Below are 26,923 nucleotides of genomic sequence, written 5' to 3'. Positions count from 1 at the left end.
CGGTTCCGCGTGGACTTGCTTGAGACTTTGGCGTTCAGACTTGATTAGTTTGAGATTACTATCATTGCGCATGACCAATGATGGCACGGCATCTGGTATGCGGGGTTGAAGACCAATCAAGCTAATGCGCTGGTGCTTGGGAGGGTTGACGCTAGGGAACTCAAGGGCTGCACCGCGGCCGCGCAAGGAAGGTCAAAACGAGAGAGCGAACTCCTGACGGGACCCAGCCGCGCAATGGAAAGAAATGGCCAAACATGGTGTTTTATTTTCTTCTTTTCTCTCACTGGGCACGCAAACTGTCATCTCTATCATGTCGAAAGAGGCTGCTGTCGTCACTAATGGTGATGTGGAGGCCCTCCGGACGGAATCGAGGCGTAGCGGCTTTTCAATTCGAAGACTGATCAGAGTCGTAGCAGCAACGGGCTTTCTGGCGACTGGATATTACCATTGGCAATACAAAGGGTCACCTCGAAGATCTCCATCTTGGGCTGAATCTGGGGACTATCAAATCGGCGAAGAGAGTGAGCATGTCCGCAGTGGTCAGGACGACCTCCAACAGTGCGCCATCGAGAACCTTCTAGGCACAGGTCTTCCATTCTTAAAGAATGTATTTCCTATTGCGTTACCCGATTACGAGGAGCGACGAGATAGATTGGCAGCGGCTTTGGTGGCGGAGGATGTAGATGCCTTCGTCATGGAACCCGGATACACGTTCCAATACTATGGAAACGTGAGCCAACCGGATTGGGAGGTATGGGAGGTGAGCCATACATGACCCAGCGTGAAAACCAAAGACCGGAGCTCCAGGCTGATGAAGACCACACTATAGCCCGAAGAGCGCCCGTTTCTCATGGTTGTGCGCCCTGTGCTGGACCATACCACGAATCAAATCAAGGCCAACACAACTTTTCTCTGCCCGTCCTTCGAGGCAGAGCGAGCTCGTCTCTTGGGAATGCCATTTGCCGAGCCAATCCAGATCGTTCTGTGGGAGGAGCACTGGGACCCTTACGGGACCCTTAAGCACTCGGATGTCTTCATGGATCTCACACGGTCCCCACGGTTGATGGTAGACGAGGAAATGCGAGATTTTGTCCAGCGAGGACTTGGAACGGTCGGATTTGACGTGGTGGGTCTGCGAGGCCAGGTTGAAGAGGTCCGACAGATAAAAACGAAAAAGGAAGTCGAGATTCTCCGCGCCGTCAACACAGGGACCGTTGAAGCAGTGCGACAAATGAGAAAATGTGAGCCTAGATCCTTTGACACGCAAGGAACTATCCCACTGCTGAACAGTTTACCAAGGCCTTTATGCAGGATTGACTGAAAGTGAAATTGCGTCTGTTCTCGACAATGCCTTGAGGGCGGCGGGAATGGAGCCTTTCTTTGATATTGTGCTTTTTGGTAAGATTTCAGAACTGCGAAGATAATCGCAGCATATCTAATCATCGTAGACGAGAATGCCTCAAATCCCCACGGCGGCACTAATGGATCGAAGGTTCTTGAGTCCGAGACGTTTATTTTGATCGATGTCGGGTAGGTGACTGGAGCCGAATTCTCTGGATCTGCTAACAACACCACAGAGCACATCTATACGGATATTCGTCGGATATTTGTCGAACCTTTTTCCCACCATTTCTTGATAAGCCATCAAGGAACGAGGCTTTCTCGGAGAGATTAGCAGAGAAACTGAAAGTATGTGACCAACTCCATTGGCCTTTGAATTTTAATAACCTTGAAGACTTGCTAGGTCTGGGATATTGTATTTGATGCCCAAACGCAGTCTCTCCATCAGTTACGTGAGAACCACACTGCGGCAAGCGTTGACATTGCCGCTCGTGAAATAATTGTAAATTCTGGCTACGATGGGACATTTACACATCGCGTCGGTCATGGAATCGGAATTAAGGGTCTGCAATTTCGCTCGTGGCAATCCCGCCACATTTTCTCAGGAGCTTGGCAGAATTTGTAATTCTAACTAATATTGATTTCTCGATAGCTCATGAAAGTCCTTATCTAAACAAGGGAAACCACGAAACCTTTCTCAAGACCGGTATGGCTTTCACCTCAGAACCTGGAATTTACCTGGTAGACAAATTTGGTGTTCGGCATGAAGACGTGCTTTTGGTTCAAGGGGACGAAGAGCCTCAGCTATTGTCAGGAAGGCGAGCGATGGGACCATGGGATCCTTGAAGCATGTTAGCATCGGGGGTAGGACTCGTCATATCTGTACCTTTAACACGCCGAAAAAGCCCGAAATTTACAAGTAGGCTTGAATAGATGTGATATGAATTCCCTTGAGCTCACAGAGATGCCGAATGCATGACTGAGGACCAGTATCAAAATACAAGACTGAAGCAAGTAGACACGGTGAGCGAATTTGATTTACTATTCTATTTCCAACCTCAGAGCATCGTACTGCACATACACAGTCCCGGGTAAAACGGCGGTCTCTGTGTCCGTTGCATTAAAGGGAAGGTGAAGTCGCAACGTATTGTCTCCATTATGTAACCATTTGGCTGGAAATGACATTTTTGACTTGATTTGATAACAGCTGACCGCCGAGCGTACAATGCAGCTGCTTGACTGATTGAATCCAATGGTTAATTTCAAAGGCTCGTCCTGATTGTTGATGTAGCTTTCAAGAGACAAATTATTGTACGTCTCGTTGTTATTCCATACGTCAGTATTCCCAGCGGCTGTTTTTGCGCCAGCAAGTTGAACTGTGAGCGTAGCAGTGTGCCTGTTGCGAAGCTGTTTGGATTCTAACTCGAAATGAATCATCCAGTCATAGGTCGTACTATATTCCACGTCTGGGTTTGATGGTATTGGGCCAAAGACGGACCAATGTACAGTGTTGAAATCCATTGCCAGATCACTGGCACCAATAGTGTAATTGATCCCTTCTGGAAAATCTTTTGACCAGTCGTATGCACCCCAGTAAATGAGGTACTCGGGGGGCTGGAGGGGATGGGTCGAATCCCGGGCATTACCATGTCGAAATTCACCAGAAGATTTGTCAGGAATCCCCAGTCTCCATATTTCTATTCCGGCCGACTCTTCTTTCCATAATCCTCCAATCGTCGTTTCCTCGCGTTGGCTTACGACGATATTGTCCCGAACAAAATCGCCAAAAATACCCTCAGCATAAACTGTCAGTCGATATTCACCTTCTTTAACCCGATCAATGAAGAAGCTGCCATCGGGACTTATATCGACCCAATATTGATATGAGCTTGACGCTGCACTATTGTCTTGAAAATAGAGACCGTTGGCAGTCAGGACGGCAATAGGTCGAACAGCCCCATTCGGTAGTTTTAGTTTTCCCCTTACACTTCCTCGCTGATGGGAAGGGGCATAACCGATAACATGTTTTGCGATGGAATCGTAAAATTCCGAGTTCCACTCTGGATCTGCCAAAGATTCCGCTTCTGCCCGTAGGTCTTTAAGAGATGTAGAACCTTCACCTCCGTTGAAAAAGTAGTATTGAGGTCCAAAAGTTCTATCAAATCCATCAGTGATATTTGGCGTTCCTTCACCATGATGATTTGAAACAAGATAGTTGTAGACAATGCCATCTACCGTCAAGTCGGCATGAATTGGGCCCTTGAGGTTGATAGATAAGCCTGACTGGTCTAATAATGAAGCGTGCTACATACCCCATAATAGGTGTCCTGGGAGTGAATTAGCTTTGGTGAAATTCCTAAGGCAGCGCTGGAGAATCACCTTGGTATTCATAACAAGCCATGCCCCATAAGTAGTCCCAGATGATGTTGTTCCATCTGCGTAAAGGCCATGGACACTATTATTTCTCCATGCTAAAGATTTATTAGTATCAAGAACATAATGTAGATAGCAGATGGATATTAATACGGTAAGAAAACGTATACTTCGTAAAATACTCGGAAAATTGCGTGTAATAGGCATCATCTGGTGTGCTCTGAAAGGTCCATGTTGCATCCTGAACAACTTCTTCTTGCGAAATCGCATCCTTGCTTGGTAATGGGGCAGTCTGAACTTCACTAGATGTGAGATGAGTCCAAAGATCTGTATTTGGACGGAATAGTGTTCTAAGCTCTTGCAGATTCCTGAGAAGTGGAGTCGTCTGGTTGTAATATGATAATCGGCTGAACATGTGTAATCCCGTCTCTCCGTCGCGCAAAAACCAGTATTGTTGAAATTGCTGGCCAGTTGGCGTATATGTATCAGTAAGAATCATGCCTCCATATGTGGTCCCTGTCGAGTCTACCCCTTGAACGATCTTCATCGACGGAGTTGTCGCACCTGCGGTGTAGAACCCTGAAGGTACACAATAACAGTCCAGGTAGGGACCGATCCCGGTTGACCCTGATTGAGGACCCAGCAAATCCTGACCATCTAGAAATAGATCGACCACTTGGCCAGCATCCTTCTGGAGAACTGCCGTAAGTCGATCGTTGGAAAGCGTGATTGTTGTTTCATTCTGTAATACATGTAAAGTGCACGATGCGGATCGTAATCCCAGCAAGAATGAGATCAGCACAGAGACCCTCATTGGGAAGCTGTAGGCTTTAAAATTTTTTTCTCTACAAGCTTTAGATTTCCAGTTGAATTGCGAGTCCCCGTTACGAGTTCTTAAAGTTTTCGAGGTCGGATATCAATAGCCCGAGTGGACTTTGCCGCGTTAAGAGAGGGTCGGTATAATACTTGCAGAGTCAAAGCCCAAGAAACAGAAAGCAAAAACACAATTATTCCCACCAATGAGTATCGAGATTACAATGAAATTTGTGGAGGCTAAGAATTCTGGGCATGCGGGGACTTAACAAAATGCGGAGAACCGGATAAATTGGTCGGTGGCCGTTGTCCCGACCGTCAATGAAGGCTTCCTGGATGTTAACCAGAAGAGGCCATCCTCCATATCAAGGGATGAAACTTGGTCAACGACCAAAGCGCTAGATTACACATTATAAATGAAACTACTTGGCAAATGTCTACAAAGCATCGTGCCGAGGGAATAGCGCAATTGCAAGACTGCCTTGAAAGGCGTGAGTGCGTAAGACCACGAACGAAAGCCGAACCCTGGTTGGCAGCTGTGAGGTCGTGTTGACTAGATGACAGTTAGCCGGGACACCGCAATCTAAAGCATCTCTAGGGTAGCTCACTCGGGGCCTGATCCTCGCTTTTCACAATATAAGCGTGTAGATTGATACCAGACGAGAAAGGAGTGTGATGCGGGTTACTACAAAGTCCGGGGCACAATTTGATGCCACTGGATCTCTGGTTGTTGCTCAACCTCCGTAGGCCCCAATTGACATTTTAGCTGGCTGGATGCTGTTCAGAGTGAGGTGTGTGGGTGAAGAGTCTACGAAAGCAGTCATTGTTCATTGCGTCAATATGGTAGGATACGGTATCGGCTAGGAAAGCTAGGATTCAATGGAACGAGATGCTCAATATAGTGATGTATTGGGTGACTGAGCTATCTAAGTGTGTAGGCGGGGAATGTTGAATATCCCCTATCTCGCTGTCTAGCGCGTTACGGCGCTGGGTTCCGAGTATACCCGGGATACTATACAAAATATGTAGTAAATCGAGTATCCTTGTAACAATCTGACGTACACGGGGATATATGGGTCTCGCCTATATTATACGGTCTTCCTTCTTGACACATTGTTTACTGTTTACAGAGCATATGAGGAGCGTCGCACAACTTCCGCAACCTCTGCCGAGAGACCAATCGCGAGAACCAACACCTAACCATTGAGAGATCGCAACTGTTGTACCAGCAAGTCTAGATGATAACATCGTCCGCCTTCTTCGTGCTTTTCTTGACAACCTACCTACTGAACCAGGGCGCTCTACGGCAAGCCTGAGAATGCAGGCAGGATGAGACAGGTCGGCGAACAGGCCAACAAATCACCACACACCACTATGTAGGAAGCCTCCCAAAAGGGATAGCAGAAGCAGATGAAGCGAAGAGAGTGTGAAAGTTGATTCTCTTCCTATCGGAGATGCGAAGCCACATCTTGTAAAGACTGTGTACTAGGAAAGATATCCTCCAATCAAAGACCACCTATCGTCGGCTATTTCTCCACTAGAATATATATTACAACATTCTCTTTATGGCTCAGAACTCTCGCATAACATACTGTAGCTATCAATTTTGTGCCGACCTAACAAGGTAATATAATATACTCTAACGTATTTCACTAGTCAGTGGCCCACACTATTAGTGCCTTACACCGCCCCCCCAACCCTTCCGGGTTGTGGGTGCGCCACCTATTTTTTGTCACCCACATATATTTTGTCATTTTTTGCTACTACCCTATTTTTGCTTCCCAATCCAACACCACTATTAAAATATGCCTAAATTCGACGAAGCTCGTATGGCCGAGGCCTGTTTAGCAGCATCTAGCGTTGTAAAGCCGAATATCGCGCGTTTAGCACGCGAATTCGGCGTGCCTAGGACAACGCTTGCCTATCGGATCAAAAAGCAAGCAAGGCCTAATACAGTGCCTAACACCGCTAGAAATACTCTCGAAGCCTACCAGGAAGAAGCATTAATTCGCTGGATTCAATATATGAGCGATCACTATATGCCTATCACTCCTAGGATACTAGAAGCGTGGGCGAATCGTGTATGCTAACGTATCGGGAAGCCGTCGGTTAGCAAGATGTGGGCGTATCGCTTTATTAATAGGCTTCCTAAACATCTTCAATTAGGGCCTACTAAGCAGTATACGAAGGAATCAAAGAGAATCCTAGCAGAAGACCTAGCAGCATTAGCGAATTGGTACGATCTACTAGCCCAAACGATCAAGAAGACTACACCACCACGCTTAGTCTATAACTTTGATGAATGCGGCTTTCAACCAGGCGAAGGAAGGTCTAGAAACGTTATATCTACTACTACTACTACTACTACTACTACTACTACTACTACTACTAGTAGTAGTAGTAGTAGTAGTAGTAGTAGTAGTAGTAGTAGTAGGAAGATAGTAGACCTTCCTCAGCCAGACCAAGGCGAAAATATTACGTCTATCGAATGTATAGCTGCCGACGGGTGGCAGTTAGAACCCTGGTTCATCTTTAAAGGCAACGGCATCTTTATAGAATCTTGGTTTAATTAAACAGACGACCTACTACTAAGAACTACTATTACTATATCGCTAAACGGTTAGATAACCGATAATATAGTAGTTTAATAGCTTCGATTCTTTATAGAATTAACATACGACCGTACGAAATTAGGTGAAAAACGTATCCTAATATTCGACAGTCACGGTTCGCATCTTATATTCGAATTCCTATACCTTTGCGAAGAGAACAATATCCTACCTATAGGATTCCTACCGCATACTATATATCTTTACTAGCCGCTAGACGGTAAGCCGTTTCTAAGCTATAAGCAACACTTCCGCTTAGCGAATAACGACCACGCGTTTTAGGGTGGAAGCCCTATCGGAAGATCCGAGTTCCTTCGAATAATCGGTGATATTCGAAATAGAGCGTTTAGCCAGCGAATTATTCGTGAATCGTTTAAAGATCGAGGGATCTATCTAGTCGATAGTAGAAAGGTTATTAATAGCCTTCCTATCCAAGATTACCTAGATCTTACAGCGCCAGATCTACAACCGCTTTATACAATACCTTCACTACCACCTATATCTTCTTCTAGTATCGACTAATCGCCGCCTAGATCTATACAGGATCTAGAGAAGAATCAAAAGAAGATTACTAGATATCAACAAGAAGATCTTACACCTAGGCAGCAGCGCAATCTTGACCGGTTATTTCATCATAACAAGATTGCTATAGAGAACCTAAATCTAGCGAACGATACTATTCGCAAGATTAGGGAAGCTCAACAACCACTACAGCGCCCAATCACCAAGCGCTAGGTTAAAACGCCGCTTAGCAAAACAGGGGTGCTCTCTATTAGAGATGCAAATCGTTCTATTACTAAAAGAAACGAGAAGGAAGCAGAGGCAGAGGGAAGCGGGTAAGGAAGCAGTGGAAGAAAGCGTATAGAACATCACCACCACCAGATCCTACACAGAATCAAGATATAGCACTAGAAAGAGCGGAGGAAGCACGCCAGGAAGGTGATATTTTCTTTATGGATACTAGTAGGATGCAGTAGTAGATAGGGGAAATAGCAAAAAATGACAAAATATATGTGGGTGACAAAAAATGGGTGGCGCACCCACAACCCGGAAGGGTTGGGGGGGCGGTGTAAGGCACTAATAGTGAGTAGACATCTTCAAAGCCCACCAGCGGGCCCAAGGTCGGGCCTAAAGCCCAGCCCGACGTGGGCTTTGGGCCTAAACCTTAGGCCCAAGCCCGACCACTAGGCCCACGTCGGGCCCCCAATAGGCCCCCGACAAAGCCCATCTTTACATAAAATCAAGGTCTTAGCATTCATAATTTCGCTTAATCATCAAAATTAAATAACGTATTCCACAAGCGAGCCGCGCACACAAGCGAGCCGCGCACCCTATCGAAAACGCGTCTTCTATCTTCTACCTACTATCTTCCACTACACACTATGCTACTAAAACGTTCTAAAAAGCGCTCAAAATCGCTAGATAGGGAGGGTAGGATACTATTTGCAATTGCTACTATTCAAAAGGATCCTACCCTATCTATACGCAAAGCAGCAGCTATTTATAACGTGCTACAGAGCACGCTTCGCGACCGTATGAAAGGCGCTCTAAATCGCTAGGAAACACGCGCAAATAGTTATAAATTAACACAGGAAGAAGAGGATTCGCTTTGCTAGTGGATACTATCGCTAGATAAGCGAGGAGCATCTCCTAGGCCTTCGTATATTCGAGATATAGCAAATCTTCTACTAGTATCACGCGGTAATACTACACCTTCTACTATAGGTGTAAATTAGGCTTCTAATTATATTAGGCGTCGACTAGAGCTCTGCACACGATTCTCTAGACGCTATAACTATCAACGTGCGCAAAACGAAGACCTAGCAAGCCTACGCGCGTAGTTTAGGCTTGTTGAATCAACAATTAACGACAACGGTATCCTTCCTAACGATATCTATAACTTTGATAAAACCGGCTTTGCAATAGGCTTGATAGCGACTAGTAGAGTCGTTACACGGAAGGATCTATACGGTCGGAAAGCTCTTCTATAACTAGGAAATCGGGAGTAGGTTATAACAATTGAATCTATATTAGCAACCGGCTACTCGCTTCCGCTGTGTATAGTATTCAAAGGGAAGGTTTATATTCAAAGCTAGTTTAATAACCTTCCTAGTGATTAGCGATTTGAAATATTACTAAACGGTTGGACTACCGATAATATAGGCCTACGTTAGCTAGAGAAGCTCTTTATACTAGCAACTACTAGTCGTACGCAAGGCAAATATCGCTTGTTAATACTAGATAGTTATAGTAGTTATCTAACACTATAATTCGACCAAATCTACTAGCAAAACAACGTTATACTACTTTGTATACTACCGTATTCATCGTATCTTCTACAACTGCTAGATATAGGATATTTTACTATCCTAAAGCGCTTATACGGTCGCTTAATTGAGGCCTAAACCCGCTTCGGCTATAACTATATTAATAAGCTCGACTTCCTAGAATCCTACGCCCTAGCACGCTAGGAAGCCTTCCTACCTAGCACGATTCAATCAAGCTTTGCTAGCGCCGGCCTAGTTCCGCTAGATACCGAGCGAGTCCTATCGAAGCTTAATATATCGCTTCAAACACTAATACCTACTACTAGTAGGCCTAGTAGTAGGAGTAGTGCTTTCGTACCTACTACGCCTTATACGATTAAGCAGCTTAGCAAGCAAGCTTCATCTATCAAAGCTCTACTATATAGGCGCTCGCGGTCGCTAGGAAGCCCTAGTCAGCGAGCGCTAGATCAATTAATTAAAGGGTGCTAATTAGCGATGTATAACGGAGCGCTTCTAGTATAGGAAGTAAAGGATTTACGCCGTTCCAACGAGAAGAAGCGTTAAAAACGCAAACGTTCTACTCGCTAGATAGCTAGACAGGAAGGTTCTATAGTCGGCGAATCTATATCACTAGTTTCAACGCTGCTAGTAAGCGTTGAAGCTATTCAAAACGATAATACAGAGCTTGCTTAGCAGCCTACCGAGGGCGCTAAGCCTACTACTAAGCGGGTATTTCGGTGTTCTAAATGTAATACTATAGGGTATAGGATTAACTAGTACCCTACTAAATAGTTTAAATAAATATCTAGTATTATAGTGGAAAAATAGTGTTTTCAAAAAGTAGTGGTTAGTAGGGTGCGCGGCTCGCTTGTATACGCGGCTCGCTTATAGAATACGTTACTATATCTAACAATTATTATAGTTATATCTTAAAGAATACTATCAGCACTCACTAAGAAATAGGTAAGTTTAGGAAATCTCTCTGAATTCTATATCAGAGTTGCTTATTTTGTTTTAATTACTACGAAAGAGCGAATTTCTATCGTGTTAGGCGGTTCCTATTAGTGAAGAGATAATCTTCTATGTAAAGTTATTAATATATATATATAGTAGTCCTTATAGTATATACCTTAATCTAGTATATATAACTTTCTAACTATAGTTAAAAAATTACTTTTATAATTATACTAGTCTATAGCTAACTTTTCTAACCGCTATTAGAATATTAGTAGTTATTATTATTAAGGATAGTAATAGGCCTAAATATATAAGCGATTTTTAACCCTACTTTTTTAACTATAGTTAGAAAAGTAAGTAGGAAAGAACTATAGAGTTTAGGCCTTAGCCTAAGGTCTAAAAGCTTTTAGTTGAAAAATTTTCAGGGTTATTAGGGCTCAACGGGCTAGGAATAGGCTTTATACGGGCTTTTATAGGCTTTCGTAGGCTTTATACGGGCTTTCGTAGGCTTTCGTAGGCTTTATACGGGCTTTTATAGGCTTTCGTAGGCTTTATACGGGCTTTCGTAGGCTTATATAGGCTTTATACGGGCTTTCGTAGGCTTTTATAGGCTCTAATAGGCCGGACTTACGTAAGTTACCCTTCCTATCTAATAAGATTCTTATATTATTATAGCCCTATCTTTAAAGCTATACCTATTTACTCTTACTCTTATAAAGTATACTCTTACTTCTCTTCTTAGTATACCGCTTTTTTCTACTTTATCTTCTTATCTAAACTAAATAATATCTTAGAGCTAGAACTCTAATCTCCTATTATCCCTATATAATAAGAAGATTAATTACCTACTATACCTTAATAATTTATAATTACTTATAAACCTATCTATATCTTATTATACCTTAGACGCTAATAATATATTATTCCTTCGACTAGTAGTTCCTCTTACTATTCTATTAATACTTAAGCGTATCGATCCTAGTCGAAGAAAGGCTTATATTCTCTATAATATTATATCTTATAATAACTATATCGAGTAGTAGCTCTAAACCGATTATAGGATAAAGAGTAAGATTAACTAGGACTCTAACTATCTCTCTAATTATTAGAAATATTTTAATTAAGTCGTATATAGTATAGATAGCATACTAAAGGTTATATATAAATAATACTACTAAATTCTTAAGTATCCTTACTCGAAAAAGAAGTAGAGCTAAGGAAGAGAGACTAGCTATAGTCTATCTATAATAGTAAGATATCTAAAGACTACTAGCTATTTATAATTAGATAGCTACTAAGATAGAGAAATTTCTTAGTTTTTATAATAAAAGGTATAGTATAGAGCCTTAAACTCTTAAGAGTATAACTAAATATTACTAGGATACTACCTAGACTAATACCCTATTCTCTTAACTAAAGTAGGAAGAGACGATTTTATCCTTTCTTTCTATAAATCGTCTTCTATTTACCCTTATTAAGTATCTAACCTTTCTAAGCCTAATTAAGATAGCTTAGGCTATAGGATCCTATCCTTCTATTCTATCTTCTATTATAGTTTATCGCTACCTTAAAATACTAGTAAAGGACCGATATCGAGATATCCTTCGAATACTTCCTCTATAATCTAAGATTTTAATTATACTTAATTATTAGATATTACTATTTACTTAAGTATTTATAGCTATTACTAGTTATTTTATTAATATAGACTAGGTCTATCGAGAGGTTCTCCTTAGTTTTAAGCTACTCTATAGTCTATATACTAGTTTAAATCTAAGTACTATTCTTTTAGAGATACTTATAGAGTACGAGATTTAAGACCGAGTTTTCGGACTTATAACTAATAATATATCGAATAATAAGACTCTAGTTAAGTCTCTTTAATAAGCTTTATCTAATAATATAAAACTTATTCGAACCCTCTATCTTACTTATATTATCTAATTAAGTCTAAATTAGCTACTAGATTATCTAAATATAGTCCCTCTAAATAATACTATAGAAACTATCTAGACTAACTAATAGTTATTAGTAGCTAAGGCTAATACGCGATATTAAAACTAGAGTATTTTATCTACTCTTAAGAAGGTCCGATTTCTTACTATCTATATTAATATAGGCCCTTAGCGTCGAGAGATATTCTATAATCTCTAACCTAATAAACTAAAGCTTTTTCTAATTTAAGATATTAGGATACGCTAGAATTTAATCTTTCTTATACTTCGTCGAGCTAAGCGACTTCGCCGAATATTTAGTCTATTTTACGTAGATTATAACTACGAAGAGATATTACTAAGCGATAAAGAATAGCGTTAAATTAACTACCTTCTTTATCTAACTAAGCTATTTTTCCTTTATACTACTAAGCTTTTAAAGACTCGGGATATAATAGTATATCTAGTCTTTAAGATATATAATATACTTTTTAGCTATCTAGAGAAATTAATTAGCTAGCTTAAGTGAAAGAGGATTCTATAGAAAGTCTAGATATTAAAGACGCTAGAAGCTAGTCGGTAAAAGCTTAATAAATACTACTCTAAGATAGATAGTACCTATAGCTATCTCTACGCGATAAGTATAATACTTACCTTAGATAATAAATTCTAGTTCTTTCTAACTAATAACTAGGATAAAAAATAGCGAGATACTTATTAGGATACGTTCTAGGAAGCTCTAGCTCCTTATTAGTAACGTCTAATAAATACCTAAGGCTTAATAAGTCGTTATATAACTATATAACTTAGCTTAGAGCTAAGTAAGTTATTAAAAGGATATAAATAGTAGGCGAAGCTAGTAAAGCTAGCAGTTAATAAAGTAACTTAATATCTAGATAGTAGTATATTAATTATCCTCTTATAGTTACTTAATACTAACTTATACTAGATACTATTAAAATCGAGCCTCTTCCCTTTTAGAGGGATAACTAAGCTCGTTTTCCTATAGTCGTATTACTTATATAAGATATCCTTATAGTTCTAGCTATAGGCGTAGATATCGAGAGACTCTTTAATACTACCTAGGATCTTTATTATTATTGTTATAGTTAGATAAAGTCTAAGATAATTAAGGAACTAATAATATTCCTCTATATATTAAGGTTTAATCTTAAATAGTAAGAACTAGAGAAGTTAAGAGAGTACTTTATATATAAGAAGATTAAAATATATAGGGAAGAGAAAGATAAGATCTTAGAGGATATTAAGGGTAATAAGATTAGTAATACTAAGGAATAGGAAGAAGAGGATAAGGAAAGGGATAATTCTAAGCTATAGCTACTAGAACTTAATACCTAATAGCGCTTATCGGGAAGAAAGCGGAAGATAAGGGAAGATAATAATTTTTAGTATTATTAATTAGTCTATTCTATTCTATTCCTTATCCTACTACCCTACTTTTCTAATAGTAGTTAAAAATTATATATATATTCAGGTCTACTCTAATTATAATCCTACTATCCTAGATTTCTAACTACGGTTAGAAATCTAGGCTATAAAATAGGCCTAAATATAGAAGTAATTTCTTAACCGTAGTTAGAAATATAGGTAGTGCTATATAGCGGTATCCTAGATACTAAAAAAAACAGATAAAATTTATATAAATTATATAGTAGGAAGGAAGGCTTATATTTATAGTGTTTACTTAATATTAGGGGCCTACGCGGGCTCCTGACGTAGGCCCTAGGCCTATAAATTAGGCCTAAAGCCCGACGTAGGCTCTAACTTTAGGCCTAAAACCCGGCCTACGCGTGGGTTAGGCCGTGGTCGGGTTTGGGCTTTCGTGGGCCCTGAAGATGTCTAATAGTGAGTGGCCCGCCCTATCCGAAACGCGCTTCCCACGCGTCACCTACTATCTTCCACCACACACTATGCCACCAAAACGTTCTGAAAAACGTTCAAAATCATCAGGTAGGGAGGGTAGGATCCTACTAGCAAGTGCTGCTAGTCAAAAAGATTCATCTCTATCTATTAGCTAAGCAGCAGCTATTTATAACGTGCCACGCTCTACACTTCGCTATCGAATCAACGGAATGCTAAATCGCGAGGATACACGATCACCACGTCTTAAAATGACATAAGAAGAAGAGGATTCGCTTTGCTAGTGGATACTATCGCTTAATACGCGTGGTACTTCCCCTAGGCCTTCGCATATTAAAGATATAGCAAATCTTCTACTAGCAACGCGTAGTGATAAACAGCCTTCTTCTATTAGAACTAATTAGGTAACACGCTATATTCAACGTTGACTAGAGCTTTACACGCGATTCTCTAGACGCTACGACTATCAACGTGTATAAAACGAAGATCCTACTAGCTTACGCGCGTAGTTTAGGCTAGTAGAGCGTACGATTTATAAAAACGGGATCCTTCCTAACGATATCTATAACTTTGATAAAACAGGCTTTGCAATAGGCTTAATATCTACTACTAGAATCGTTACACGGAAGGATCTATACGGTCGGAAGCCTCTACTATAACCTAGAAATCGGGAGTAGGTAATAGTAATTGAATCTATATCGGTAACCGGCTACTCGCTTCCGCCGTATATAGTATTTAAAGGGAAGGTTTATATTACTAGCTAGTTTAATAATCTTCCTAGCGACTAGCGATTCGAAATATTACCGAATAGTTAGACTACCGATAATATAGGCCTACGCTAGCTAGAAAAGCTCTTTATTCTAGCAACTACTAGTCGTACGTAAGGTAAATATCGCTTATTAATATTAGACGGTTATAGAAGCTATCTAAGACTATAATTCGACTAAATCTACTAGCAAAATAACGTTATACTACTCTATATACCGCCGTATTCGTTATATCTTCTATAGCTGCTAGATATAGGATATTTTGCTATCCTAAAGCGCTTATACGGTTGCTTAATCAAGGCCTAAGCTCGCCTAGGATATAACTATATCGACAAGCTCGACTTCCTAGAATCCTATACACTAGCACGCTAGGAAGCCTTCCTACCTAGCATTATACAATCAAGCTTCGCTAGCGCCGGCCTAGTTCCGCTAGATACCGACCGAGTCTTATCAAAGCTTAATATATCGCTTCGAACACCTACACCTACTACTACTACTACTACTACTACTACTAGTAGGCCTAGTAGTAGGAGTAGCGCTTTCGTGCCTACTACTCCTTATACGATTAAGCAGCTTAGCAAGTAAGCTTCCTCTATTAAAGCTCTACTACGCAAGCGCTTACGGTCGCTAGGAAGTCCTACTAAGTAAGCGCTAGATCAATTAATCAAAGGTGCTAAACTAGCGTTTTATAACACTATTTTGCAAGCGGAAGAGATTCAGCAACTCCATAGATTCAACGAGAAGAAGCGTCAAAAACGCATACGTTCTACTCGCTAGATATCTAGGCAGCAAGGTTCTACGGTCGGCGAATCTATATCTCTTGATTCAACGTTGCTAGCAAGCGTTGAAGCTATTCAAAACGATGATGCGGTGCTTGCTCAGCAGCCTACTGAGGGCGCTAAGCCTACTACTAAGCGTGTATTTCAATATTCTGGATATGGGAATATAGGGCATAAGATTACTCGGTGCCCTAGTAAATAGTTGAATTAAATATATGGCGTTTTGGTGGAAAAATAGTGTTTTCAAAAAGTAGTGGTTGGTAGGGTGGGCCACTCACTAGTAGTGGGCCACTGACTAGTGAAATACGTTAGTTACTTATGGATATTACCTAGGTAATACTGCACCACCCATTACCTTTCGTAGTTGGTTCTACACAAGAGTTCTTATTAATAAGTTTAGTTGGATATTCTCAAGCTTTCCCACAGTCCTCGAGGGTTACCTTCAACGGACCCGGGCACAGCGCCGCTATAGAAGCTTTCGAACTTGCTTCTTAACTTTGGGAATTTTCCCTATAGAACCTGCTCCCCTATGAGCTATTCAGTTGCTATATTGTTTCATAGATTAAATGAATTAAGCAGGTTGGAGTAGAGGGCTGTGTAGGAGAGGAAAAAAGAAATGCCAAGGGCCGGAATTTGACCCAGATTGCTGCTCCGGCCTTTGAATTTTTCGGTTCTCGTCCCGAACAGTTATATGAGCATTTTTATACTATGGCTATATTGTATTAGGGCACTAGGGTAAAATTCGCATAACTAGCTGCATACAGCGTTCACAGGTCCGAGGGTTATAACGTCCACAGCCTGAAAGCATCAGTATGTGGGATACACCTAACTCAGGTATTCAAGCGGGCTTTTAGCGGAATTATACATCTTTTGCCGTGATTTTCTCTCGATTTTATCAATTCCTGATTGTTATTAAAAATCGATAGCTTCGAGCTTGATTTTTGAGATTCATTAATGCAAAGTGCGTACCTTTTCTGTAGTCCGATGCCGGGTTATATCCCGAGATGCTGTCCGGGCGCAGCTCCGAATGAACCCTGCCAAGCACCTGTAACCTCGGGCTGCATGGAAATATGGGGTCCTGGTGAATTGAAAAATAGTGGAACTAGCTATTACAGAGCGGAATTCATTGCGGGAAGAGCCCACTACATGGGGTCATTTCATCTCGAGCTCCAGTAATATCCAAATAATCGTCGATTCGAGGGTGTTGAGCCCTTCGAGATATCCAGCACCCCACCGATAGCCCGTTCCCCCGTAAAAAAGTGCCCCATGGGGTTCAATCTGCCCCCCCCTCCACCGGACTAGAATCACTGAAATTATTTAAAACCTGATTGAGTACCCAGTCGGTTTGTCTCCTAGAAATCCTGATTTGTCACTCTGAAAGAAAACTTCATTCTTCGCTAGTGAGAGCCGACGTGCCTGGGACTTGGTTCAACCGGAGCAGCCTCTCTTATCACATCCCAGCCAATTTTGTGAAACGATCCATATCGATATTGGAGTGATACTATCGTACAACATGAAAATCGATAGCTCTGAGACCTCAGTACACCTCGAAAATCTAGCTTCCAGCTCTCCGGCGCAAGAATCACAACAAAATGACGGAGTGTTGACAGAATCCCCTCAAGACCCGCGAAACTGGTCACCATGGAAGAAAAATGTGCAAATTTTGATGGTTGCCTTCCATTCAATGATGGGCACCTTCATGGCAGCAGGAATTATCCCAGCCTACGATGAATTTGCCAAGCAATACGGGGTGACAGTACCCGATGCCAGTTATCTCACCTCATTTCAGGTATGCTATTAACAGATACTAAACGCGAATCCTGCAATCAATATCATGGTGGAAATTAACAAGAATATGTGCGAGATAGATTTTGTTACTGGGACTATCCCCATTCATTTGGAATCCCATAACTGCTGTCTATGGTCGATACAACATTAGCCTACTGTCAGTTTTGGGTAGCATGGTATGCAATATTGGAGGCGCACGTTGTACTACCTATGGAGGTCAAATGGCCACTCGAGTCCTAACAGCATTTTTAATCTCTCCTCCAATTGGAAACGGCAGCGGTGTAGTGACGGAGTTATGTGAGCCTGAAAAGCGAGCACAAAAGCTGGGTTGGTGGACTCTCATGACTACAATTGGCACTCCTGCAGGTCCGTTTTTGATGGGATTTGTGACCAAGCACATCGGTGTCCAATGGATATTTTGGATTTTTGCTATTTTGAATTTTTTGCAATTTATTTTTTACCTGGCTCTAGGCGACGAAACAATCTACAACCCCACCAATGAGCGCCATGATAATGGGCTTTTGAGCAGAATGCGGCCTCGCCAGATTTCATCTCACTCATTATGCCTTGGAGACTTCGTGGCGCCATTCTCTTTGGCAAAATATCCTCGTGTCTTGATCGCAGCTTTTGCTCACGCTATCACGTTCTGTTACGGGAATATTGCCTTGATTGTTGAGATGCCGATTGCTTTTGGAGAAAAATTTCATTTTGACGCCCAACAAATCGGGCTTCAGTTTATTGCAATCATCATTGGATGCGTCTTGGGTGAGCAGGTCAGTGGACCGGCGTCTGACTGGCTTTTGAAGCGCATGCACCAGAGAAGAGGCTATTCACGTCCTGCGGATCGTCTCTGGCTGTCTTATATTGCATTTGGCACAATAATTGCGGGATTGATGACTTGGGGGTTTCAACTGCAGCATGCCACCGTCTGGAATGTTACTCCGTGTATTGGTGCTGCAATTGCTAGCTTTGGGAATCAGATGCAAACTACAATTTTGACAACTTTTGCTGTCGAAAGCAAAAAGGAGCGAGCAGCTGAGGTGGGTGTGTTCGTTAACATCTGCCGTCAAATATATGGATTTGTAAGTTTTATATTGTGACTCGAGATCTTGATTTCTCTCCAAGTCAGCTAAACTGGAAATCATCTAGCTTGGACCCTTCTATTTTCCCGATATGTTTGCGGCATTAGGCCTAGGTGGAGCTGCTGGCGTGATGGTAGCTATCGTTGGGGCATGCGCCGTGTTTCCTATTATCGCGATTCAGTTCACCTCTTCTCGACTTGACAAACATTAGACTTCTATGGCAGATTGTTCCGTTATTTTACTTTTGAGCTCATGATAAATAGAAACCTTTAGGCAATTCAAGTTAAAGAGCGCTTTCTCTAGAATTAGCAGAGGATAAGGAAAGCCTGTTAACAAACGCTGTTCACTAAAATAGATTGCTCGGAACACTATTTAGCCAAGACATATCTTGAAAATCGGGGAACTCAAAGCCTTCCATCATTGTTGCATTGATCCCCTCGCCGAAAGACATATCGTTCAATATGGCGGTTCCATTTAATGACACATCGTGGCTGGGTGCTTGATTCGGGGCGGGGTGCGCTTCCGATACGACCTGCTCATAAAGTATCTCAAGAGCTGCTATACACCGCCTAGCGGAGCTGCTATAATTTTGGTAATTGCGGAGAATTTCTAATGCGCAGTGCCATGAGTGTGTGATGGAATCTCCAGTGATCTCCGCCAATATTGTCGGACATAGTCGCCCGGCAATCAGAACAGTCGCAGCAGTATATATATCTAAAAAATAGTACATAGTAATATTAGACCAATGATTCAAACAAATTGAGAAAATCTTACAAAGTATATTGTACCACCACGCTGGGAGTGGGCCTCCAGTGCCATCAGCCGGGACGTTATTATGGATCAGATTTATCGACTCCTGCGCCACTCTAACACATATTATGGAGCATTGTAATGCGACGCGGTTGGGGAAAGATTCAGTCATGGAGATCATTGAATGCGCTAGCAAATTATCGCGTGCAACACAATACTTAGAAAGAGTTGGACGAAAGAGCAGCATGCGGACGTGGAGAAACCTATCATTGACAAAGGGTGAAACATCAGCATCCACTCCAAAATATAACAGTGAGCTTTGAGTATACCTTGCCTGCAAGACAATCTGTTGGCGATATAAGATAGGATTATCCGTCACAATTTTAGAATCTCCGGAAAGGTGGGCGGGAAGGCTGCAAGTCCAGCGAGTAAGGGAGCGATCGAGTTCAAATATAGTTCGTTCTCCTTCGCTGATAGTATTACTGAAATAAAAATCATGTATATCATCAGGAAATTCATCTGGTGGGGACTTGTATACACTTAGCAGGACGTCGTTCATGATTTCATATAATTCCAAAGTCTTCGCATAGAATGCCATCATCGAAGGTTGACCTGCAGGTTGGCATGACTCTGATGTTGTTTCAGCTGAGATGAACTCATCGTCCACGATGATTGGCAGTGGAACAGTATTGTTGGATGATTTAGATATCATTGCAGGCCGCCCAAAGGTCATGGCTATGACCCTAAATACGGATCAATTTAGCACCAGAGGCTTAGACTGAAACAGAATCAAGCATACCGATCCATCAAGACACAACCATGCCAAATCTTCCGAGCTAGCTGTTGCTCCCCAAAGTTGTGGAATTGGGCGATAGTTTGGGGCAGGTGAAGGCCCAAGCTCTGTGCATTGCGAATTGCCAGGCCAGTCACAATCCAACATTGGTGTGCGGAGTCAGTGCTTTGCAGATACTGCGCCATTAATAAGAGGCATTGAATCAGTCCAGCAGACCCCGTATCCCAAAGATTGAACTGGAACAGTCCCTTCGCTCGGGAGAAATACGCATCTGCTGAGGCCGCTCGTTCCTCCGGCGCGATGAAATCTGCCAATTGACTGGCTAATGCAAATATGACATTGAAGGTGCACATTACCATGTTTTCATCATAATGTAGCGGGTCCCCCTGCCAGACTTTCATGTATTCAGTCTTCATATAAGAACTGTCTACAAGGGGATAAAGAGGGAAGACATAGTCCCAGTAAACATTCATCAAACTATCTGCAGTCCTTCGGGGAGGTAGCACATAACTTGGAGATGTAGCTGTACGGCCACTGTGTTCCGATAGAAGGCTAGACGGCAAGGCACTTGCTGGAGAAGAGAGCCTTCGCTCTGGTGAATAAACCTTTTTGTCCACGGCCGTTTTAATCTGGCGCATGAAACCGGCGGCGCTTGAGCTTCCAAAAAATCCTTGGCTAGCCCGTCCTTCTTCGACGGCACCCATCATTGCATTAACACCGTCTCTTGTAACATGATTTCTGGATTTGGTGTCATTTGTTGTGGTCGCTGCTGTTCGAGACAATGGTATTGAATTCTGACTCTGAATAAATTGACTGTGGTCGGTGGATGCCCCGGAGTAAACAACGGCTGGAGAGGGGGATGCTAAGACGGTGCGCTAGAAATGAATTAACATGAAAACAACCTCCATGTATAGAAATTTCGTTAACGAACTGGTGTCTGGCTTGAAAGAGAGGATGCTGGAGGGGCTGTCGGACTTTCTAGTTGCTTAACCCGATTTTCAAGGGTCGTGATATAACTACACATGTAGCCAAGCGATGCTCTGATTAGATCGACGATTGCGCCCACACCTTGACAAAACATACCTCTGCGTTGCACGCTTCTTCTCTATTTCGCCCGTGTACACACATTCGCTGCCATGATCGGGTCGCCTCCTGCAAGGCCCACATACTGTTCCAAATAAGCGCGGGTGACATCCCGAAAGCCCTTTGACGCTTACCAGGTTGCACCCCATCACAACGGACCTTTCTCGCGCGGCAATCATCGCATGCGACCGCAATTTTGCGGCGCTTTCCTCTTTCTCGAGATTGACCAGACTGGGTTCTCATTCCGACAGGTACTTTAGATAGTGAAAGGGCCGGTCTGCAATTGGAAGTGTGGAAAAGCGAGGCAGTCTTGTCCGGATGTGTCCGGGATTGTATCCGAATGCTTGGCACTGTGGCGACTTGGCGGACAATTGGTGGGGATGGGGGCCTTTGCCCGATGGGGCAAGGTCGCGAGTCAGAGTTGCTACGCGGAATTGGTCCGTGAAACAGACAAAATAGATTAAGGAATCAATCTTTACTCCATATTGTATACCTCGCTCAATAACACAAAATTTACCTGCTGTGGCCTTGGAAGCCTTTATCCAAGCGGATAATATCTGGACGGTCCTTGGTTCCCTCACATGACACAATCGTCTTTTACTCACCTCGGCCTATTCATTAACTATGACTATATGACTTAAGACTTCCACTTTATCCGGCCGCTCGACCGATTTGTGTGGCCCTATCGTCTTACCTGGATCATCTCCTGCAGGTTCAAGCAACTCCAACATGAAGAATTCCATATATCGAAAAATCGCAAAAATCCTTCTCCAAATCACGGTTCCGGTCATGCTCCATATCTTCCAATTATTACTTGGTCAGCCTCATTACAACGCCCAAGACTGGCCGCTAGAGGAAGGAGGAATACAAGGAAAGAGGTTAAACTATCCCTGAGTATTAAACCTTTATAATAAAGTGCACAAATCTCCAAGAAGTTAAGTAATAATGCAAATACTGGAGAACATTTTCTTTTTTAACCACGATAGCAATTTTGAACCACTGTAGTGAACTATTATCAGGACCACCTTTTGCTTAAATTCCATAGATTCAAACAAGAGATTACTGGAGCCAAATGGAATAGAATGAGTACTTGTCTGTGAATGCTTTCAAGTTAATAGGGGTAGGTATGCACAAGAAGGTTTCTTGACTTATCCTATGAACAAGGAATTGGACCAAAGAGCCCAAATACATAACAATTTTGAGAAATCGAAAGATCCTCAACTATTGTTCGCCTTTCAAAGTGACAAGACAAAGTTCGTGAAGCAACACTCTCTGAATATAGAAAAGAAAAGAAATAAATAAATAATAAATGATCTGGCAAGTTTGGAGGGCTTAAGAAGAGATATAGCCTCGCTCTATAGATACAACAAACCAAATACCCTTGATTCGAGATAAAATAGCCAACTCCAGATTAAGTTGCGCAGGCAGCAGACCAGAGATTCTTTATATAATAGAGAATATAGTGTGAATTAAGGTGTTTTTCTTTCATCCAGACAATCTCGTCATTCATTATTAGACCCCATTTTATACAGTGCATACCATCAAAGTCGAGGCCAACTTCGGTATTGAAATGTTGCATGGGTGTAACATGGAAGAGATGTAACGCTTTAACCAATTCGCTGTTTACGCCTTACCCAAACCTCCTTGTCGATGTTCTCAGAAGTCTGTTGAGATGATCCTTGGTGGTCACGCAGCTCCACCTCCCACACTTTTAATCTATAATTACCTCGATCCGCGCGGCCAGAGAACAGGTCGAACGACCAGCCATGTTTGGGACAAGTGATACCAGCGCTAAGAATGATGCCAAAGTCTTCGATATCAAATAGGCTCCCTTGCGAAAGAGGAAATGACGAGTGGGGGCATTGCTATGGACAGTCAACGAGGCTCAGATTTGCTGTTTAGATTCACTCACATGATCAACAGCAACCATGGATCCCTTGTATTTAAAGACAAGAACCTGATCCTTCAAATCTCCAGGGACATCGATGTCTGCCTCGGTCGGCTGTTTTGGATTTAAACCATCGTTTGTCATGGGGATGGCGAATGCTTTGCATCTCGGTGCAATTCGAGAGCAGTCTTCGTCCTGACCGAGATCAGGATATGTGGAGTAAAGTCCAACTGAGTGCCAGGCAGTCTGAGTCTGCCGCTGGCGCTGAAAAGGATTCATTTTGTGCCGGGTGGGTTGGACAATCGGAGGGGTCTGGAATTTTACCCAAAAGTTGGCCTCCTCGTCGCCCCACCGGCTATTTTAGCCGGTCAACAAAGGGTTTTGATTATTGATAAGCGCAAATAAGACAGAATTCGTTTTTGTGCACGATCTATGAAGAGTATCTGAACATGGAGACGACAAGATATGATGCCTATCTTTCGGAAACCTGAGATTAATGTCAGTTTCACGCTCAGGCTGGTGTCCGCTTACTAATCTAGGAGTGCGGCGCTCCGAAACAACCGGTCTTTTAGCCTCAGGCATAAACAAAACAGTAATTTACGAGATTCTGCCTTAGGCCAAAAGAAATGTATCCAAAATATGAGTATTCCCCAACATACACATCTCGCACATGGAACAATTGCAGGTAAGAGTCAAATATGCGATAAAAGCCAGAGAGCAAGATATAATTTCCTAGCTGAAATTCACCCATCCTAGCCATGAATCTGGCCTATGTTCCACTGTCCCACCTAGCCAGTCTAGTAACGCTCCACGGTCATTTTCGTTGACATCCTGGAACAAATCTTCAAAAAGAGAGCCTTTATTTAGTGCATCCAATACCTGGACTGTGGAAGGTGGGCTATTGACGGAGAGAACCTGATCAAGGACGCGACCAATGCTTCTCTGACCCTGCTGTGAGACGTGATAGTTGCCCTCATTAGGCTGTATAAGATTTTCCAGGTGAGATGCAAAGACGCTCAGAGATTGGATCACCTCTGATCGAGGAAACTCGGTAGGTTTGTCTGGTGCAGGTGACTGGCTTTGACGCAGAAGCTCTGCACACAAAATTCCAGCCGCAGGTAATCCGAAATAACACATCTGATGCGATGCACTGTTAGCATCCTTTTCCATCGGGTTTCATTTAAGAGGATATGAAAACCGGTAAGAAGTACTTACATTCCAACCCAAATCAAACAAATGGCTCCTCAATCGCGTCGATTTTCCGATCATGAAAAGCAACGCGCTCAGAATTTCTCTTGACGTTGTGACGATGGTATTGAACCCCGAAGCGGTTCTTTCCTGCAAAATTCGATGTAGCAGAAGGTCATCATATAGAAAATCTAGGTGCAATGAAAATAAAAGCCTTTCCTCTACAAGCAAGACAGAAGAGTAATCGTGATCCGGCCTCCAACGAAGCGAGTTCGGTAATGCTAGTCGCATCCGCAAATTCTCTTCAGAGAGCTCTCTAGCCAAGGTTTTAGAATTTGCACTCCATCGGGTATTTTGAAAATTGAAGTAGGTTGAAGTAAGCAAGCAAAAGATAAAAGAAAAAGAAAGAAGAAAAATAAAATGTGATTTGTTAGAATTCTGAAAAAAATTGGAACGTACCTGACTTTTGCTTGCAAGTCTTCACTTTGGGATCCCAGTGAAAGCTCGAGGACCTTTTCACGCTGAATACTCCGAAGAAGGATTATTCTAGCCCAGGACCCCTTTGTCAAAGTATCCTTCGAATTCCACCCCTGGTTTTTCTGCAGGCGGGCAATTACATCGTCTGTAGGTGTAGGTTCCACCAGCAATTCTTCGAAGCTCACATCAAGTGGGTAGGAGATATTACAATACCGCCAACTGATGAGAGGGGGACGGCCCAAAAATGTAGCTAACTCCTTGTCCATTGTGAATGCAGCCACCATTGTACGCTTTCGTAGTTCGTTTAAGAAGAAGGGGGTTGTCTGACTTGAATCTTGATGAAGACCAAGTGCAAAAATGGCCGTTGCAAGATCTCCTAATTTTTTCCATGGCCGGTAGTCTGTTGCTCTTATTAGACATCCTCGCAACTCGAGATTGGATTTTCTCACCACTCTCGCCATAAACGATTGCCAAAAGTGCCGTCTGGTGCACCAGCAGCCAGCTAACAAGGTCGTTCACGATACCAACACTATCGCAAAACTGTAGACATATATCACAGACAGTACTTGCGGTTGTCGCAAGAACTTTCGTGTCTACAGAGTCATGTTTTCGGAGGATAAGGTCATCCTCAGATATCCACTCGGTCGCGAGTCCAGTCACACAGAATACCATACCAACTGTCTCCCATCTCCCGGAAGCACTTGACATGAATTCTGATATGGACATCCCTTTATAGACATGAAAGGGACGTGCAGGAGCTTGGAACAGCTGTTTTGACATGACCAAGGCACGTTCATTTTCACTCTCAATCTCCCTAATTCATTCCACATATCCTCAACAACCTTGAAGATCATGTTTGTGAAAACCTCGCCAAGAAACCATCCTTCCCCAATCTTGTAGCGAAGGGTCGACACATATTTGTAGAGAGGCAAATTCCGCAGAAGGGTAAGAGCCTGTGCACCTAGTTGTACTCTTTCCGAGTCAAGAACAAAGGACCTGGTGAAAGTAGTCACGACTTCATTCATGATGGGAACTTCAGCATCTGTATCCGTAAGAGTATTTGAATAGCTTGTGTGTCCGAGGAAACCAGGCGTAGATACGGATAATTTTTTTTGTGTCCATGATGACTGATCAATGGTCAATCCGGCGCTTCTTATTGTACTTATCTTGTCCATTTTCTGCCGTTTGTGTTGAGGTTGCCGCGGGGTACTTCGTGTTAAAGGGGCCGGATGGTAGACGCACTGGTCCCGCAAACCTCGATGAGCACAGCGTCCACATATAGGTGCTTCGTGACCGCATCTTAGTTTAGATTTGCGGCATGGTTCACAGGACGATAATTGACCATTTCTTCGAGTAGTTATCATTTTCCTATAGTTGCAATGATGAGTATAACACGGAGTAACAGTGAGCTGAGTATAATAATGGAGAATAATCGGAGTTCGGAGCAGGCCGCGGAGTTCGGAGTATAATCGCCTGACTAATTAGCAATTGCAGCCAACCTCGGACCGGGCGTATTTGGCAGAATTGAACTTCATTCAAATTGGAGACGTTAGATGATGGGGTTGTACCGCACATTGAAAGTACGAGCTCACTCTTTTTATGTTAAAAAAGAAAGATGCGAAGTGATGCCAGCGAACATCACGAGATCTTTGGTGAATTATAGATCAAACAACTTAGGCAATATTTACTTGGCAGAAAATGTCAATCAAGACTTCAAGATATCATCAAAAGTCTTGGTTGTGGCTCATATTTTATAGTGTTTTACTTCTGTGATCAGAAGAGCAATATGCGTGTCGTAAGCCATCATCCCTGATAGCGTGTTTTTCATCGGTAGTCTCCTAAAGGAGGCATGATCTGCCTACGCCCTCCTGTCTTTGCGAATTTGACGTTAATGATAATGCCAGAGTAACCAGCTCCAGAATAGAACTTTGATTGACGCCATGTCAAGGAAAGTCAATTATTTACGGCACATACTAGTCTTCGGTAAGCAAGCTATTCCAAGTTCCACTATGGTGCCCCGGTCGGGACTCGGGACTTGCTAGGCTCTTGAATATGTCTACCCTGTACTGTCGCCAAGGAATTGACCAATGAAAAAGACACCGTTCATTCTCGTAATGCCTGAACATAATCCGAACTTTCTACTTTAAATTCAA

The 26,923-nt window shown here is 42.5% G+C and overlaps 6 protein-coding genes across 6 annotated transcripts; 2 read left to right on the top strand and 4 right to left on the bottom strand.

Moving 5' to 3' along the window:
• Positions 1–310: 310 nt before the first annotated feature.
• On the top strand, positions 311–2,187 carry N7462_010988 (M24 family metallopeptidase; the record flags this gene model as incomplete). The annotated part of the gene is made up of 7 exons (XM_057082702.1): positions 311–760; positions 830–1,241; positions 1,291–1,398; positions 1,449–1,530; positions 1,578–1,689; positions 1,745–1,904; positions 1,994–2,187. 7 exons carry the CDS (start codon positions 311–313, stop codon positions 2,185–2,187), a joined length of 1,518 nt encoding a protein of 505 aa, XP_056928057.1.
• Positions 2,188–2,382: 195 nt separating this feature from the next.
• Positions 2,383–4,528, bottom strand: rglB (polysaccharide lyase family 4 protein; the record flags this gene model as incomplete). The annotated part of the gene is made up of 4 exons (XM_057082701.1): positions 2,383–3,600; positions 3,654–3,668; positions 3,721–3,812; positions 3,868–4,528. The coding sequence occupies 4 exons, from the start codon at positions 4,526–4,528 to the stop codon at positions 2,383–2,385; spliced, it is 1,986 nt and encodes a 661-aa protein (XP_056928056.1).
• Positions 4,529–17,123: 12,595 nt separating this feature from the next.
• On the top strand, positions 17,124–18,802 carry N7462_010986 (uncharacterized protein; the record flags this gene model as incomplete). The annotated part of the gene is made up of 3 exons (XM_057082700.1): positions 17,124–17,510; positions 17,590–18,591; positions 18,659–18,802. Coding segments are annotated over 3 exons (1,533 nt in total), but the record flags the coding sequence as incomplete, so codon positions are not given.
• Positions 18,803–18,937: 135 nt separating this feature from the next.
• Positions 18,938–20,838, bottom strand: N7462_010985 (transcription factor domain-containing protein; the record flags this gene model as incomplete). The annotated part of the gene is made up of 2 exons (XM_057082699.1): positions 18,938–20,084; positions 20,141–20,838. The coding sequence occupies 2 exons, from the start codon at positions 20,836–20,838 to the stop codon at positions 18,938–18,940; spliced, it is 1,845 nt and encodes a 614-aa protein (XP_056928054.1).
• Positions 20,839–22,824: 1,986 nt separating this feature from the next.
• N7462_010984 (Rieske (2Fe-2S) protein) lies at positions 22,825–23,384 on the bottom strand (the record flags this gene model as incomplete). Its single annotated transcript, XM_057082698.1, has 2 exons — positions 22,825–23,082; positions 23,130–23,384. 2 exons carry the CDS (start codon positions 23,382–23,384, stop codon positions 22,825–22,827), a joined length of 513 nt encoding a protein of 170 aa, XP_056928053.1.
• A 453-nt stretch (positions 23,385–23,837) lies between these two features.
• Positions 23,838–25,550, bottom strand: N7462_010983 (fungal specific transcription factor domain-containing protein; the record flags this gene model as incomplete). The annotated part of the gene is made up of 3 exons (XM_057082697.1): positions 23,838–24,255; positions 24,753–25,170; positions 25,220–25,550. The coding sequence occupies 3 exons, from the start codon at positions 25,548–25,550 to the stop codon at positions 23,838–23,840; spliced, it is 1,167 nt and encodes a 388-aa protein (XP_056928052.1).
• Between the last annotated feature and the right edge of the window lie 1,373 nt (positions 25,551–26,923).

This window comes from Penicillium macrosclerotiorum (assembly GCF_028827735.1).
Source record: "Penicillium macrosclerotiorum strain IBT 26536 chromosome Unknown utg000011l_segment0_segment0, whole genome shotgun sequence".
NCBI classification, from domain to species: domain Eukaryota; kingdom Fungi; phylum Ascomycota; class Eurotiomycetes; order Eurotiales; family Aspergillaceae; genus Penicillium; species Penicillium macrosclerotiorum.
Note: the sequence above shows the minus strand (reverse complement) of the source record. Positions and strands in the feature narration are given on the sequence as shown.